The sequence below is a fragment of the Geotrypetes seraphini genome, chromosome 7 (genome assembly GCF_902459505.1).
Source record: "Geotrypetes seraphini chromosome 7, aGeoSer1.1, whole genome shotgun sequence".
Classification (NCBI taxonomy): Eukaryota; Metazoa; Chordata; class Amphibia; order Gymnophiona; family Dermophiidae; genus Geotrypetes; species Geotrypetes seraphini.
The window spans coordinates 120,427,263-120,444,268 of NC_047090.1; the positions used below are offsets into that span (position 1 = coordinate 120,427,263).

At 45.3% G+C, this 17,006-nt stretch overlaps 1 protein-coding gene across 2 annotated transcripts in view; it reads left to right on the forward strand.

Annotated features, from left to right (window-relative positions):
* The window catches only part of DNAJC17 (DnaJ heat shock protein family (Hsp40) member C17), a 130,714-nt gene that overhangs the window by 30,814 nt on the left and 82,894 nt on the right, over positions 1-17,006 (forward strand). For both annotated transcript variants that reach the window (XM_033951593.1, XM_033951592.1), the window contains exons 4-6: positions 4,050-4,137; positions 12,260-12,342; positions 12,541-12,637. In XM_033951593.1, the coding sequence (XP_033807484.1) occupies positions 4,050-4,137; positions 12,260-12,342; positions 12,541-12,637 (268 nt within the window). The remainder of the gene's footprint in view (positions 1-4,049; positions 4,138-12,259; positions 12,343-12,540; positions 12,638-17,006) is intronic.

A 17,006-nucleotide genomic window follows, 5' to 3' on the forward strand; every position in this document is an offset into this window, starting at 1 on the left:
AGGATTGAACAAATTCTCCGTATTTTTTGTTGTGACATATTTTTGAAGTCCTAACTTGAGGGAAAAGACAATGCTTCTGTTCTGAAGAGTCAGATGGATTAAAAAGCATTTTACCACCATGTGCCAGCCTGCTTTCACTTGGATTAAAGTACCTCAAAAGGATATAGGGAGGATTGAAAACAAACGAGTCAATAGTCAAAGCATTTTAATTGGCCAGGAGAGGCTTCTGCACAGTAAAAAGACTTGGGAGGTGCTACCCGCTGATATTGAGTGATACTTAACTAGTTTAGTACCACTGAATATAATCACTAACTGCTACAGTCGCAATCGGCTATTCTGTGGGCGGTCCAGGGGCAGAGTCAGCACTTACACAGTTAAATTCCGATATTCAGCACTTAATTTTCTAGTTTAACCAGACAAATTGGACCACATGGTATCTCTATCTGGTTTCTCTTAGGTAGTCACATGCCAAATACTGCGCCTAATCACATTAGGGATAGCCAGCTGCATGTAACTGGATAGTCAATACTGGTGGGTGCATGTAGCCTGCCATTGAATATCCAGGCATAATGCCTACGGTGGCCAAAAAACGCTGAGCTGAGTAGTTTAGCAGAACCTAAAAAAAGATGTGGATAATAAAGATAGATCTACGCTGTATATTCAAGGTCAGCCTAACAATTAGGCAAGACTAGACGGCTATCTAAAGCTGCAGCTTCTTGGGAGTAGCAAAGAGCAGCTGCAGTCAAAACAGCCACACAAACTCAAAGAACCATCAGCATGTACTTATACCTACAAAACAAAGTTTAATATTTAAACTCTGACGCTCAATTATATATTTTTATAGGACTGTGTTAGGATGATTATAATTATTGAGTTTAATTATTAAAATCTTGGAGGGACAATAATCTAATGTAAAGAAATGAGGGAGAGAAATAGTCTGTTTGAAGGGATGTCTGGTGACTCTATTGGAACTTGAGTTAATATTGGTGCTCTTTATGTTGGATCTAAGTTTGGAAAGTTGAAGAGCTTAAGAGGAGGAATTGAGGTTGTAGGGAATAGAGTAGGTTGCGCTGGACTGAAGGGTGCAGGGAGGAGTATTGTAAAATGGTGTATTGCATTGGTTAGTGGCAGGTACCTCGATTACTTATGACCTTGTAATCCTTTTCTAGGCCTCAAAGTTTTGTACCTTTTCTTGATTCACCAATAAAAATTGTTTAAAGATAAAATCTTGGAGGAGGAGCCAATGGTCTAGGGACCTGAAAATTAACTTGGAGGGAGGAGGCATAAGGCTGAAAGTCTGTTTGGGGTGCCCTGTACTCTTGCACCAGCCCTGTGTATTTTCAGAGAAGTCAGAAAGGAATTTTGTTTGGTTATCTTCAACTTTCATTCCTGTAAAGTAGATTATCATCACTCTAGATATTGATGTTTGCTGCTTTATTTAGCATATATTTCTTTGTTTGATTATGCTAATGAGGATCATGACTTCATGTGATTGATCTTTGTCATACATATCGGCTTACCAAGTAGGAGCATAAGGAAAGTAATTCTACAAACTGGCATCTAGATGTATGCACCACTTACCGTATTTTCACGCATATAACGCGCGCGTTATACGCGTTTTTACCTACCGCGCATACCCCTCGCGCGTTATATGCGTGAGCGCGGTATACAAAAGTTTTAAAACATAGTTCCCACCCCGCCCGACGCCCGATTCACCCCCCCAGCAGGACCGCTCGCACCCCCACCCCGAACGACCGCTCGCACGCGCTCCCACCCGCACCCGCATCCACGATCGGAGCAAGAGGGAGCCCAAGCCCTCTTGCCCGGCCGACTCCCCGACGTCCGATACATCCCCCCCCCCGGCAGGACCACTCGCACCCCCACCCCGAAGGACCGCCGACTTCCCGACAATATCGGGCCAGAAGGGAGCCCAAACCCTCCTGGCCAGACCGCTCGCACCCCCACCCCGAACGACCGCTCGCACGCGCTCCCACCCGCACCCGCATCCACGATCGGAGCAAGAGGGAGCCCAAGCCCTCTTGCCCGGCCGACTCCCCGACGTCCGATACATCCCCCCCCCACGGCAGGACCACTCGCACCCCCACCCCGAAGGACCGCCGACTTCCCGACAATTTCGGGCCAGAAGGGAGCCCAAACCCTCCTGGCCACGGCGACCCCCTAACCCCACCCCGCACTACATTACGGGCAGGAGGGATCCCAGGCCCTCCTGCCCTCGACGCAAACCCCCCTCCCCCCCAACGACCGCCCCCCCCAAGAACCTCCGACCGCCCCCCAGCCGACCCGCGATCCCCCTGGCGACCCCCACGACCCCCCCCCACCCCCCTTCCCCGTACCTTTGGTAGTTGGCCGGACAGACGGGAGCCAAACCCGCCTGTCCGGCAGGCAGCCAACGAAGGAATGAGGCCGGATTGGCCCATCCATCCTAAAGCTCCGCCTACTGGTGGGGCCTAAGGCGCGTGGGCCAATCAGAATAGGCCCTGGAGCCTTAGGTCCCACCTGGGGGCGCGGCCTGAGGCACATGGGCCCAACCCGACCATGTGGCTCAGGCCGCGCCCCCAGGTGGGACCTAAGGCTCCAGGGCCTATTCTGATTGGCCCACGCGCCTTAGGCCCCACCAGTAGGTGGAGCTTTAGGATGGATGGGCCAATCCGGCCTCATTCCTTCGTTGGCTGCCTGCCGGACAGGCGGGTTTGGCTCCCGTCTGTCCGGCCAACTACCAAAGGTACGGGGAAGGGGGGTGGGGGGTCGTGGGGGTCGCCAGGGGGGTCGCGGGTCGGCTGGGGGGGCGGTCGGAGGTTCTTGGGGGGGGCGGTCGTTGGGGGGGAGGGGGGTTTGCGTCGAGGGCAGGAGGGCCTGGGATCCCTCCTGCCCGTAATGTAGTGCGGGGTGGGGTTAGGGGGTCGCCGTGGCCAGGAGGGTTTGGGCTCCCTTCTGGCCCAACTACCAAAGGTACGGGGAAGGGGGGTGGGGGGGTCGTGGGGGTCCCAGGGGGGTCGCGGGTCGGCTGGGGGGCGGTCGGAGGTTCTTGGGGGGGGGCGGTCGTTGGGGGGAGGGGGGTTTGCGTCGAGGGCAGGAGGGCCTGGGATCCCTCCTGCCCGTAATGTAGTGCGGGGTGGGGTTAGGGGGTCGCCGTGGCCAGGAGGATTTGGGTTCCCTCCTGGCCCGATATTGTTGGGGAGTCGGCGGTCCTTCGGGGGGGAGGGATGTATCGGACGTCGGGGGGGGGGCATCAGGCTTTCAGGATGGGGACAGACCTTCAAGGGGGGACAGTGCACGGAAGTCAGGGGGGGTGAACGGAGAGTCGGGACAGCGCACGGAAAGTCAGGGCGGGCGAAAGGAGCGTCGGGCAGCATGCGCTGTATACCCGTGAGCGCGGTATACCAAAGTTTTTGTACATATCATCGTGATTTCTGCGCGCTATACCCGTGTGCGCGTTTTATACGGGTGCGCGTTATTTGCGTGAAAATACGGTACTTACATTATAGGCTCCTATAATTGATAGTTAACATGCGAATGAATGTGCATTAGGAAAGCTCTATTCTGTAACATAGCGGCCCATAGTATGTCTTCAAATGATGCACATAACCTTTATAGCATACTATAGTTATGCAAGTCACTTGGTACATATAGATGTGCCCTTTTACACCTGCCATTGACATGACGTAAGTGGTCATACCAAATCCTAGGCATACCCCGTCCAACTTACACTAGTATAGATGATGATATAGAATTGGACCTCAGCACTTGGCACTGGTGCAGCTAAATGGAGGTGCCAATTTATAGAAATGCCTCCAAGATGTTCTGTGACTTGTGTGTGTTTGATTTTGTGGTTTTGTTGGGTTTTTTTAAGTTATGAGGTGGAGCTTAATTAAGATGCATAGAATCACATTCAATCTGGAGTGTGGATTTCATGGGAAAGAGGCAATTTTACTTTGCTATTTTTCACTCCTAAATAATATTTTATAATTATTGCCTATAGGCAGCTCTGACTATCTGGTAATGTTCTTGGTTTTGATGCTTCTGCACAGGCTGCATATGATAAAGTGAGAAAAGCCCAGAAGGCTGCCGAAAAGAGAACTCAAAAACTTGATGACAGAAGGAAGAAAGTTAAGCTTGGTAAGAAAAAAAAAAAAAAAGTCCCTCTTCTTGGGACTTAGGCATGAAACATTTTCTCCATTTTGTGTCTATGCAAAATTTTGTGGGGCTTGATATTTAAAACAATTTAAACGAACAGGTGAGGCACTTGCCCATTTTAATTGCCCATCCAGGGCTAACTGGGCATATCTGGATAGAGCCACTGAAAATGTCCAGTTAAGTGCCAATAGTCAGCACTTAACCGCTAAAGTAACCGCATAAATAGGTCCAAATAAAAGTCTGTTCTTTCTTTATATGGTTCACCATAATTAAGTGCTGAATATTGCACTTTAACCAGCTATGTTTTTGGCACCTCCATATAAAGTCTCAGTTATCCCACATAAATGGGACTGACCCGTTGTTGGATAGGTGAAAAAGTCAAGATATTACAGAAAACAATGCTAACCCCTTAAAAAAAGGCAGAAAACATACTTTTTTGCATAAAGAACAGGCAAAAGCTGGACCCAGGTTCAAAAATTGCTGCACATATTAGAAAAACATGGTCAGCTTAAAAAAAAAACCTCATGGCTTCCTTGCAGCATGTGAAGTCGGAAACAGGAAGAAAACCTGCACACTTCTTAATAGCCACATTCACTTTCAAAAAATCTCCAAATCAAATATTGATTTTTTACTCTGCCTCGGCCTCAGCCTCTTGCTCTTTAACAGTGAGTCGGGTGACAGAAGCGACCCTTGATATAGCACGGTTGTGCAAAACATGTCGGGTCATCTTTTCCCGGGTTATTTCAGCTAAAAAAGATAAGTAGCTTTAAAAATGCACATGCAATTGAAACTGAATAAGTTTATTTAAATTTAGATATAAAAGCCATTATTTATATAGATGAAATTACTTCTAAATGGCCGATGATGAAGGTCCACGTAATGCTTTTCGCTGTGAGTTTCTAATAGGCGGTTGACTAGTGGTGGGGCCGAGGCCAAGTTAAAAATCAATATTCGATTCGGAAATTTTTTGAAAGTGAATGTGGTTATAAGTACTCCGGGTTTATAATTATATACAGCTAAAGGTTTTCCATCAGTGTCAAGGCACTTCTTAATAGCGGCATGATGGCATCACTGTGGGGTCTGTTGGATATGCCAGATGGTCAAATTTCTTAAAATCAGATAATTGAGACTGTACTATACCCGAAAATTCAATGGCAAAGCCTAGACACGGTTCGGCATTGAATTTCTGGGAATAAGTGCTGCTGGCTGAATATCGAGTCCTTCGTATATAGGCTCAAAGTCCAAGGGGGCAGACTCATTCCTCAAATAAGAAAAACTGGGTTTGTGGAAAGCCCTAAAACTTGTGTTCCATAGGGCTCAAGAAGCCCTCAGATGCTTTGCAAGATTAGCTAATTCATATACTAGTTCATTTTGTGGGGTAGGATTTTAAAGATGCCACTGAAAGAGAAATTGCTGAGTGTTGTCAAAATGGTAGTGAAGCAGCTTTTGATCGTGAAACAACTGGATTCTTTGTATATCCATTTCTTTACATTCTTTTTATTACCAATTATTTTGGGCATGGGAGGCCTTTTTCTAAAGCAGGGTGAAGTTTTGCAGTTACTATGCGGTAATTGCCAAGCCTTTGTTAACCTTTAGGGGCATTCCCAACATCTGCTCATATAGATAATGCAGAGAAAATACATTTGGGAGGTGCATTAACTGCATTGAAGACAATATGAGGTGGTTATAAGTCAGTGTTATTCAGTTCAAGGCTTAGGGGTCAGTGACAGCCATGGGAGACCTCTGTGGCGGCCCCCAATGTCTGTTTTTTGATGGGGGAGAAGAGCTACGTGCTTGAAAGACAAGGCATTTCTCAATAGACAAAAGATAAATGTTAGGGTTATTTCCCCCTGGTTGCAAATTAATTGCAGAAAGATGACATCTATATCATTCAATTCCACCTCCTTCCCCAGTGGGTTGTACTGCCACCTTCAGTTTTTCCTTTTGCAAACGAATTGAGAAGGTGTCTTTCTGATCTGCTCAGCTTAATTTGATTATTTTAGAGATTATTTTCTCTCATTCTCTGAATTTTTTTTTTTTTGAGGCTTCAGTGCCAAGAGGACCCCATTTATTGGGGCACCTCTGCCTGAGAGTGGACACAGACTCCCTGAGAGCAGTCTGCTGCTGAAAGGGCAACGCTAAGGAGTACTTGTTTAGCCAGCCTGCACTAATGGATTTGGAGCTTGGAGTCTATTCTCCTTGAAGCTAGCTTACCTCTTGATTTATCAAAGGCTTGAGCACAAGCTGTTTGGCCCCACTGTAAGTTATTTTGGACTTCGAGGGTGCCAGCTGCATTTCTCTTCCCCTGTTACAATATGCAGTTTTCTGGAGGTCTGAGGTCTCATTCCGACTTGGTCCGACTAGCAGCCCAAAGATCAAGAACTGGACCCGTGGAATCTGTTTTGAGGTAGAAATCTTCTCCAGTCTTTTCAGCTGCAGTGAGAGCAGACACAGGCAGGCACCAGTAATGTAGAGTGAGTACAGGCTATTATAGCCTATGGGGAAATTGGGGTTGTCTGACTTTGCCCAACTTGAGAATTTCTAGGACCAGAGGCAGAGTCCCCCACCTCCAAAAAAACTCCTTCCCTGCTCTCCAAACCATCACGGCAAGACAGGTAATGGCAGCTTTGGGACACAGGGTCCATGTCACCCCATTCGTGCATCTTCATCTCGGAGATCTTCAGTGGACGCTTGCCTCTCTGTGGTTTCAAGCTACAGATCAGCTTTTCCAGAAACTTAACGTAACATCCACACTATGTCATTCCCTTTGGTGGTTGTTGGAACCAACAAATCTTTCCAGAGGCCTACTCTTCCATGTTCCTCTGCATCAGAAGAACATAAGAATTGCCGCTGCTGGGTCAGACCAGTGGTCCATCATGCCCAGCAGCCCACTCCCGTGGTGGCTCCCAGGTCAAAGACCAGCGCCCTGACAGACCAGCCCTACCTGCGTACGTTCTAGTTCCACAGGAACTTGTTTAACTTTGTCTTGAATCCCTGGAGGATGTTTTCCCCTACGACAGCCTTTGGAAGAGCGTTCCAGTTTTCCACCACTCTCTGGGTGAAAAAGAACTTCTTTACATTTGTACGGAATCTATCCCCTTTAACTTTAGAGAGTGCCCTCTCGTTCTCCCTACCTTGAGAGGGTGAACAACCTGTCTTTATCTACTAAGTCTATTCCCTTCAGTATCTTGAAGGTTTCAATCATGTCCTCTCTGTCTCCTCTTTTCAAGGGAGAAGAGGCCCAATTTCTCTAATCTCTCACTGTATGACAACTCCTCCAGCCCCTTAACCATTTTAGTTGCTCTTCTCTGGACCAATTCAATAGGCTGAATCGAATCAAAATTTTTTTTCCTGAATTGGGCAACACTACTGGAGATTCATTCCAAACAGGATAGTCAGTTTGGCCAATCAGTTCTCCAAAATTTATTCTCTTTTTAGATGCCAATTTCCCTCCAACCCTTAACTATTAGATAGAGAGTGGTAGTTATGAGAATATATTGCCTGCTTGTCCTGGGATAAAGTGCAATTACTTACTTGTAACAGGTGTTATCCAGCAACAGCAGGCAGATATTCTCACAACTCAGCTCCTATCCCCCGAGTTGGTTTCTTAGCTTTTTTATTTTTTTTTTTTTTTACTGAACAGATGGTCCCGAGAGCTGGCATCAGATAGGAAGGCACTGGCTCATGCACAGATCAGGTGGTCTTGAGAATTCTTTTTTTATAATTGTTTATTTAAAGTTCACAAGAGACACAGAACAAAATACAGAATCTCATCAAAAAGAAGAGCAAGCGTTATATAATATTCACATTCAAATACCAGTAAAAATCATCCATATCAATGCAACAATGCCATTATGCTTCAGTGAACTGGCAAAAGTATAAACTCCCATGCAGTCATTTCATCTCTTTCAAAAGCAGTTGCCTTTTGTGCGGTATGTTCAGCCCTTTTTCATTAAGACTACAAAATCTTAGTTTAGTGACATTCCTCTGCCCCATAACCTCAAAAGATACAGAAGCATCAACTGACCGCTTACCTCAAGAATTAACATAAAAACAACATTACCAACACTCCATATCCTCCCATCCCAATATCCTCACGATCTCAAAACCTCCTTTCCCCTTCCCCTCCCAATGCCCCTGTTCTTTTCCGCTCTCTCCCCCTCCCCCAACCGTACCCAACCATCCAAATCTACCTCTCTCCACGGCTTCGTGCGACATAAACTAACCATATAGCATGATTAAATCTTCCCTCCCACCACCATACATACATCCCAGTCATTCAACTCAATTCACTACACCACCCCCTGACGCAAACCATTATCATCCATCCACTCTCCACCTGCAGTCAAATAGCGTAAATCATACAGAAGAAATATATAGCATATCCTAATAAATAATATGCTATCCTCCAAGACCATTAATAAAACCCACAGGAAGTCACTTCAGGTAGCGTCTCTGGTCAGTTCAGAGTCTTTATATCGTCCTTCTCTTGGACCGATCACCCTCTGCTTCCTGTGTTGTTGATCCACCGCGTGCCACCGATACTTTTCAAGCTGCTTGGCCGATAGTTTACCTGGGGCCATCTCCTTCTTGGAAACTAGACCCTCCTTAAGCAGGAGTGCCTATGCTTCTGAAACCATCATCACCTTCCTGTGGAACCCCTTGATGGTAACAAGTAAACCAAATGGGAATAGCCAGCGATAGCATAGTGATTTCGCCTTCAAAACTGATAATACTGGCTGGAATTTCCGTCTGCATTGTAAGTTGATAGATGATGACAAATCTTGAAATATTACTTATTTTGTACCTGGGGCAATGGAGGATTAAGTGACTTGCCCAGGGTCACAAGGAGCAGCACTGAGATTTGATCCCACAACCTCAGGGTGCTGAGGCCACTCCTCACCTGCTTCACTTTGATTCCTACTATTAGGAAGAATTTTGAAAAGCTTTAACTGCATATCTTTTCAGTAATGCTAAGGATGATGCATTACATTTTATTGTTGCTCTGCATGTCTGTATTCAAGGTGATCCTTTATTATTGAGTGATAGCATGTTTCTGGGGTAGCTAAAAACCAGAAATTGAGAATATTGTGATGGCATGTTTGAAATGATTTCGTTAAAGAAGAAGCTTCACATGAAACTGGTGTGTAGCCAGTCTCAGAATCTCTGTGATTCATCCTCTGCCAAACTGAATGCCAGTTCTGGCCTGTTCTGACTTTGTTGTGGCATTGGTATAATGCACCCTGTCTAGTGATAGGCCAGGACAGGAGGGATCTGTCCTATCCGACTAACAATTTTTTTACTCCGCCCCTTATCTTTTTCAATCCTGGTGGTCCAGCGATGCATCGGCAAGATCGAGCTTTCATCGCTCCTGCTCCAGCGCTGAGCCCCATCCTCGCCTCGCGACCAGGGGCGCACAAGGCAGGAGCGAGCTTATCGTGCTCCAGCCTGGATTCCTTGCCGCTCCTTGAATGGCTACAGTCAGTTCTCATGGAACTCACAAGAACTGACTGCAGCCATTCAGGGAGCAGCGCGGGGCCCAGGCTGGAGCACAAAAAGCTCGCTCCTGCCTTGTGCAACCCTGGACATGTGGCAGCGGGGGCTCAACATGTGGGCAGGAGCACGGAAAGCTTGCTCCTGCCGATGCACCGCTGGACCACCAGGATTAAAAATCGTTTATACCTTTTGCCTAAGTTTCCCTTGCAGACAGCCGGACACTCACTTAAATTAGCCAGGCAGAGCCCCCGGCTAAAAGGCGCTAGGGAGAACACTGATTTCCATCTGCAAATTATTCCAGGTGATGGTGCTGAGTTCCCTTGCTTTCCTCAATAGTCTCTCCTTGTCTGTAAAATGATGTAGACATGCTATGATATCTCGAGGAATATCTCCGCGTTTAGGACCCAAGTTCTGTGGGACCGATCCACTTTGTGAAAAAAGAAGGATCCTTTGACCCCTCTTCCTCCATAAGCACAATATGATTGATGATATCCTGCAGTACTTTTTCCTCATCCTGATAGTCCGAGTCTAGGATCCCTCGCATACGAACATTGTGTTGGTGGGATCTGTTCTCAAGATCCTTAGTCTTGTACCTCCTTTTAGGTATCTGCTACCACAGTAAGTAGATCTTGTGTTACTGTTTCTTGATCTCCAAGCCTCCGCTTCTTCAACACACCCCAAGAGTTTGGCAAAATCCTGTCTAATTTCACTGACTGCTTCTTTAATTTTTCCTTTCACCTCTGCAAACTCACCTTTGATATCGGAAGCCTACTTCTGGAAATCAGCTTTAGTTATCAGGGCCAAGGACTCCATAGTGCACTGCTTAGGGGAGGCTCCCCGCTCTATCTCCTCATCCGACGTGTTATCTCCCAACTCTCGCGCCACCAAGGCGGAGGCTTCGCGCATATAGTGTGGGTCGTTTATATCCAGTCCTTTCTCTAGTTGTTTACCCTCATCAAATTTCTTTTTCACCGACATGATAGAACAGACACTGCCACCAATATTGGACTGAGAGAGGGGAGAGACGAACAGTCAGTGGGAGTTTTATTGAGTTGCAAAGTTGGACCTCGTGGAATTAAAATAGAAATATCATCAGAATATAAAAATTTAAATTTTGCAGTAAATGTCCTAGTGATGAAATATAGATATTAAATAGCGTGGGAACCCTGAGGCACCCCAGAGGGATTACTCCAAGAATGAGAGTAATTACCATCACAGACCACTTGGTATGATCGTTTCGTTAAAAAAACCTTGGAACCAATTCCAGACTTTTCCTGAAAGTCCCGTTGCGTCCAAGCAACTTAACAGTATTTCATGGTCCACCAAATCAAAAGCACTGCTAAAATCCAATTGCAAGATTAAAGCACTAGAACCTTTACTAAAATGATCATGAAGTTAATCAAGGATTGATGCTAAAACTGTCTCTGTGCTAAAACCTTTTCTAAATCCTGACTGATAATCATTAAGGATATTAAATTTATCTAGGTAATTCACTAAATCTAAATTAACCAATTCTTCCAAAAGTTTTGTAAACAGGGGAATGCTCGCTATTGGCCTATAATTGGATTTCAGGGCAACTGATGCCTTCTGATCTTTTGGGATAGGTGTAATCAAGATATGTCCCATTTCATCATAAAATAGCTCCTTAGTGAGTACAACAGATAACCAATTACTTCTACCTGGCCTCCATGGATGACATTGTCCATCTGTGAGACTGTCTGCCTGCTGTTCCTGGATAACTTCTGTAACAGGTAAGTAACTGTGCTTTTTCAGAATAGCATGGAAAATTTCTTATCCTTCAATACTGTTTTCTTAGCAACTGGGGATGCGGTACAGGACCTTTTTATTGGACTAACACAAGAGTACCCAAGCCTTCTATCAGAAGAGAGGAGTATATGGTGTTAAAAGCTCATATGGAGAATTGGTGAACTAATTTTATGTTGATCCTCTCAAGGCCTACCTGGAATCTGTGTAGTGGGTATGCAGGCCTTGGAGATAAGTATCTTCATGTGGCTGCGAACCTATTCGTGCTGCTACATAAAGTGTTTTAACATACCACCCCCGTGGCACAGGCCAGTGATATCCTAAGGAGGGACCATTCAGGTCATGATGGTTCCTCACTCACAGTTTGGGAAGCTCTTCTTTAGCATATAGAAAATACCTCGTTTTACTTGAACTTGAGAAAAGTGAGGAGATAGTGTTGCTCGGTATCTTGACTCTGCATCACAAGAAAATTTGCTTTTGTGCAATCAGTTGTGCAATCATTTGCTTTTGTGCAATCAGTTGATACATTAATTTTGTAGGGATGTTTATGCTTTTTCATTATCAAGAATCTTGTTGATGGATCAATTAAAATAAGAGATATTTTCCAGTATTCCTATATTCAATTACCATTCAGACTCCTGAGGCAGGCCCTCTTGGCCGAAACACATACGTGTCAAATCTTGATAGATGCAATAAAGAAACTGAGCACTACAGGTCACCTTCACTGTTTTTTTTGTCCTTTCTACTTTGGGAAGGTAGTATCTCCTGTTGTTTTTTTTTTGTGGTATGTTAACTCTGCATCACACAGAAGCATTGCCAATGCCTGTTTTGTATTTCTTTGTAGACCTTGAGGCACGGGAACGAGAAGCTCAAGCTCAAGTGAGTGAAGAGGAAGAAATTCGAATCACCAGAACTTTAGAACAAGAGGTGCTGAAATATTTTTAGATCATGTGACTACCAAAATTAGATAGGAAACTTGCATGATTTCAGCAGCATCAGAAACTGATAAAATGGTAAACAATTGAGGGTTTGACATGAGCACTATTTATTACCCAAATGTGTTTCATGATCACATAAAATCTGCATTCTGTCCTTTTCATCCAATTCTGCTCTTCTGGATTTTAGATTGTTCGCTTGAGAGAGGAGGGATCCCGCCAGCTTGAGGAGCAACAGAAGCTAATACAGGAACAGCTCCGATTCGAAAGAGAAGAAAGAGTACTAGGTAAGGATGGAGCATGTGGAACTGGGCCCTATGTGCTAAAGTAGACTGTGTTCCTAAATTCAAAGAAACTAAAAATCTGATCAGAACAAATTGACTACTGTATTTTTCGCTCCATAAGACGCACTTTTTTCCACCCAAAAGTGGGTGGAAATGTTGGTGCATCTTATGTAGCGAAGATACTTTTTTTTAAACACCCTACCCCATCGTACCTTTTTAAATGCTCGGGCCCAATAAGGCTCTCCCTAGCGTCGGTGAGCACCCGGCTGTCTCAAGGTCCTTGGAAGCCTCCTCTCTCTCTTCCCCCCCCTCTCCCTGGTGTCCAGATCCAGCGACCCGCTGGGGCCATTACGATGGGCGGGGCCTTACCTCCAAGCCGCTTGCTGCACTCAGTGAGAGATTGTCTTCCATGCTGTGACCGCTGCTGAGATAATTACGGCAGCCTGCTGAGCAAACCTAGCAGGCTGCCATTGGCCTCGGAAGCACGTTGCCTCTGCCACGGTCTCACCCCTGATGTCAGAGGAGGGGCAGGACTGTAGCAGAGGCAACATGCTGCGAAGGCCAATGGCAGCCTGCTAGGTTCGCTCTGCAGGCTGCCGTAGTTAGCTTAGTGGCGGTCACAGTCCAGAAAATGACCTCTTGCTGGGTGCAGGAAGCATCGAAGGTAAAGCCCCACCCATTGCGAGGGTCCCGGTGGGATGCTGAATCTGGACACTGGGGGGAGGGGAGAGAGAGAGACAGAGGGAGCAGAAAATTTGTCAAAATTATAATCAACTGATGGAAGCCTGGGAAAAGAAAGTGGACAGAATTGAGAACAATCCTCGCCAGAAGGCCAAGGAAACCAAAACTAGGGAATACTATGAGAAACATTTCCCTGAAATTCGCAAACAGATGGAGCAGCAGGAATGGTTTCAAAGGGTTGGTCAACGAGGGGCTGATCTGTCTGCATCTATCGCTAGAAGTGAACATGAGATCTCAGAAATCATTGATGAGCTTTCTGAACAAGAGAACCATGAAAAACAGATGCGACAGCTGTCTATCATTCCTCCCATGATGTTTGATGCTGAGCAGAGATGGGTTAAGTTTATTAATATGAAAGAATTAATGGAAGATCCCATGAAGGTTTATAAAGACAGGCAATTTATGAATGTTTGGACAGACCATGAGAAGGAGATCTTCAAGGAAAAGTTTGTCCAGCACCCAAAAAACTTTGGTTTGATTGCTTCCTACTTGGAAAGAAAGACAGAAAATGACCTGGGGGGGGAGAGAGACAGACAGACAGACAGACAGAAAAGGACCTTGAGGAAGGGCGGGAAAACATACTTGAATAAAGGGCAGATGCTGGACTAGAAGGGGTAGAGAGGGGAAACTCAAAATGTTAGCAGAAGGAAGATAGAGAGAGGGAGAAACCTGAAACAAAGGGGAGGCAGAAGAGAGAGGGGGACAGATGTTGGACTTGGGGGTGTATAGAGGGAAGAGAGAGAGAGAGACTGCAGAGAGGTGGAAAGATTCTGGACCAGGGAGGAAGGAAGGAGAAAGAAAGAAGCAGAGAAAGACCTGGAAGAACGGAGGACAAATGCTGGACATGGAGATGGGATGGGGGGTGGTAAGCAGACAGGGAGAGAGAGAGAGAGAGAGAGGCCTGGACCAAAGAGGAAAGACAGGAGGCAGATGCTGGACTATGGGAGGTGCAGACAGAAGAGACAGAGGGGGAGAGACCCTGAGGAAGAACAGAGAGATGCAAGATCATAACAGAGGAGGGAGACCTGGAACAAAGGTGGTGGTAGGTACAAAGGAGAACTGACACTGGATCTGGGGAGGGTAAGTAGAGGGAAAAGAGGTAGAGACTTGGACCCAAAGGGGATGGGGCTGGATTGTGAAAAAAATGTTGGATGCACAGTCAGAAGGAAGTCAAACCAGAAACTAATTAAATCACCAGACAACAAAGGCTGGAAAAATGATTTTATTTTCAATTTAGTGATCAAAATGTGTCAGTTTTGAGAATTTATATCTGCTGTGTGTATATGAAAAATGAAAGGAAAATATTGCATTACAATTAGTAGGGCAAGGAGAGTGGGGTTGGGTGCAAAGCCTAATATATGTTAGTACACAATTTGGTTCAGAATGGGAAGTGTTTTTTTTCTTGTTTTCCTACTCTAAATCTAGGGTGCATCTTATGGTCAGGTGCGTCTTATGGAGCAAAAAATACAGTATATTGGAGAGAGCAAGGACTGACTCTTGAGACAGTATTAAGCTCTCTACAATTACATACTAGCAAATAATGTCTGGCCTGGTCCTAAATGTACCAGCTCTCTACTTCACCCAGGCCCAAACATCCATGACAGAAAAGGGATATGAACCCATTATAGAGGGAGTCATGGTCATTGCTTAAGAGTGACACTTTGAGGATGATATTTGGCGCTATTTAGCTAGCTAGGAATGGCTTCCAGCTGCCTAAATAGCATTTAGCCAGCTATCCTGTGATATTCAGAAGGAGATAGATGGACATCTCCCACTGAATATGCAGATTGGCCAGTGACTGACTATGTTTCCTGACATAACCGTTCACCGCCAATATTCAGCAACGTGCTAGCTAAGTTCACCGGCCAGATAAGACAACCATTTTAGGTGGCTCTTTGGTCATTAGGATTTAGCCAGCTAGCCACTGAATATTGGCTTAGCTGGCTGTGTCTTGGCTAGCCAAAAATAGTCCTGAAATTCAGTGCTTGGCACTGGATATGGAACCAGTATTGAAATTCCAGGTTCACAGCAGGAGATCATCGGCAGTCTCCTCAGTCTGAATATTGGAAGGTTAGTGACTGCATTTTGTGAAGGAGTCCTGGTACAAGGAGCCTAGCCTAAGGCTTACCCTGCAATGACCACACATGAGAAGAAAAATCAGTTAGAGATTCATATTGCTAGGATCCTAGTCTTGGTTCTGAGTCAGAAGTACAAAGGAGTAAATGCATTCTCTGAGGACAAGCAGGCATTATATTCTCACAACTACTGGAAAGAGTGGTCTTCACGTTAGTATGCCTAGTGGCTTGGTGACAAAAAAGGATTTGGTTGATTTTGCTTATCACCCTCCTTCTTCCCAGCCTCATTGTGAGGATAAAATGACGACAGAGCATATAGCGTGTTGTGCAGGATTTCAGCAGGGCGCAGTTGCTGAAAATGTTCAACTGGACCTGATCGATGCCTTAGACTTTTGCCAGATCCTGGAGGAAATTAAATCGGAGCTTAAAGCAGTTCAATCTGAGCTTACCACCCTCTCCGCCAATCTGCATGTCGAGATTAAGGAGCTGAGTGGCAGAGTGCTAGAGGCCGAGGCAAGACTGGAGGAATATCAAGATGCGTTGACTATGGTGGAGTCTGCTATTCAGGATTTCAAGTCTACGGATACTTACATGCTTGAAAAATTGAAGACCTTGAAATTAGGTCCCACAGACATAATCTCCATTTTTGGGGCCTCCCAGAATTGCCTCCTTAATGGAAAATGGTTATCAATGGTATTTCACCCCGACTCGCCTCTCTAAGATGTTTCCTAACTGTTCTGAGCTTTGTTGGTGAAACTATGGCTCTCAGGGGACGTTTTTTCATGTCTGGTGGGAATGTCTTAAATTGCAAATGTATTGGTCTTCTGTGCTTACTTCTCTGAATGCTGTTCTGCAATTATCTTACCCTTTGCAGCTGGGCTACTGTATGCTTCATGCGAAACCACCAGGAGTTTTGAAACTAGCACATATTTGTTATAGCCAAGCTTTTATTGGCTAGATGGTGGAAAAAACCTACTTTGCTTTTGGTTGAGCAAGTTTTGGTTAAATTGGGCTATATTTGTTTGATGTCAAAATTAACAGTGCTCAAATTGGGGCCTCTTGTTTTTTTCATAAGACCTGGAACCCTTATCTATCTTGGTGTACTGGTTCACTATGATTCTATTGCAAGATTCTATTATGTATTGAATTATTTTGGCAAGGAACTGTAGGAGTGATTCCTTCTTCACACCTAAGGTTAGACCTCTCTCACTGATGTCAAGAAGCATGAACTATCTTCTGCAAGAAAAATCATCTTTGCTGTCTGCCTGCCAGATACATTCTGGGTATGTTACAAGAACTATGTGTTTCTAGTCAAGGACATTTGACTATGGATATGTGCTTAGCTGCTGAGAAATGTGGAGGAGGTAGGAGCTGCTCTGCTATTCTTATCTTCGGAAGGCGCCTCTCAAGGCTTCGGGACAGAAAAGGCTATTGATTCAGGTTCTGTTTCTGGATTGGTCCTAGTGGGGTCATCTGATGAAAACTAAAGAGAAAGGTGTCTAATAATTTCTAGTCTATGTTGGGATTTAAGGGAGCTTGGATCTTAGCATAGGTTT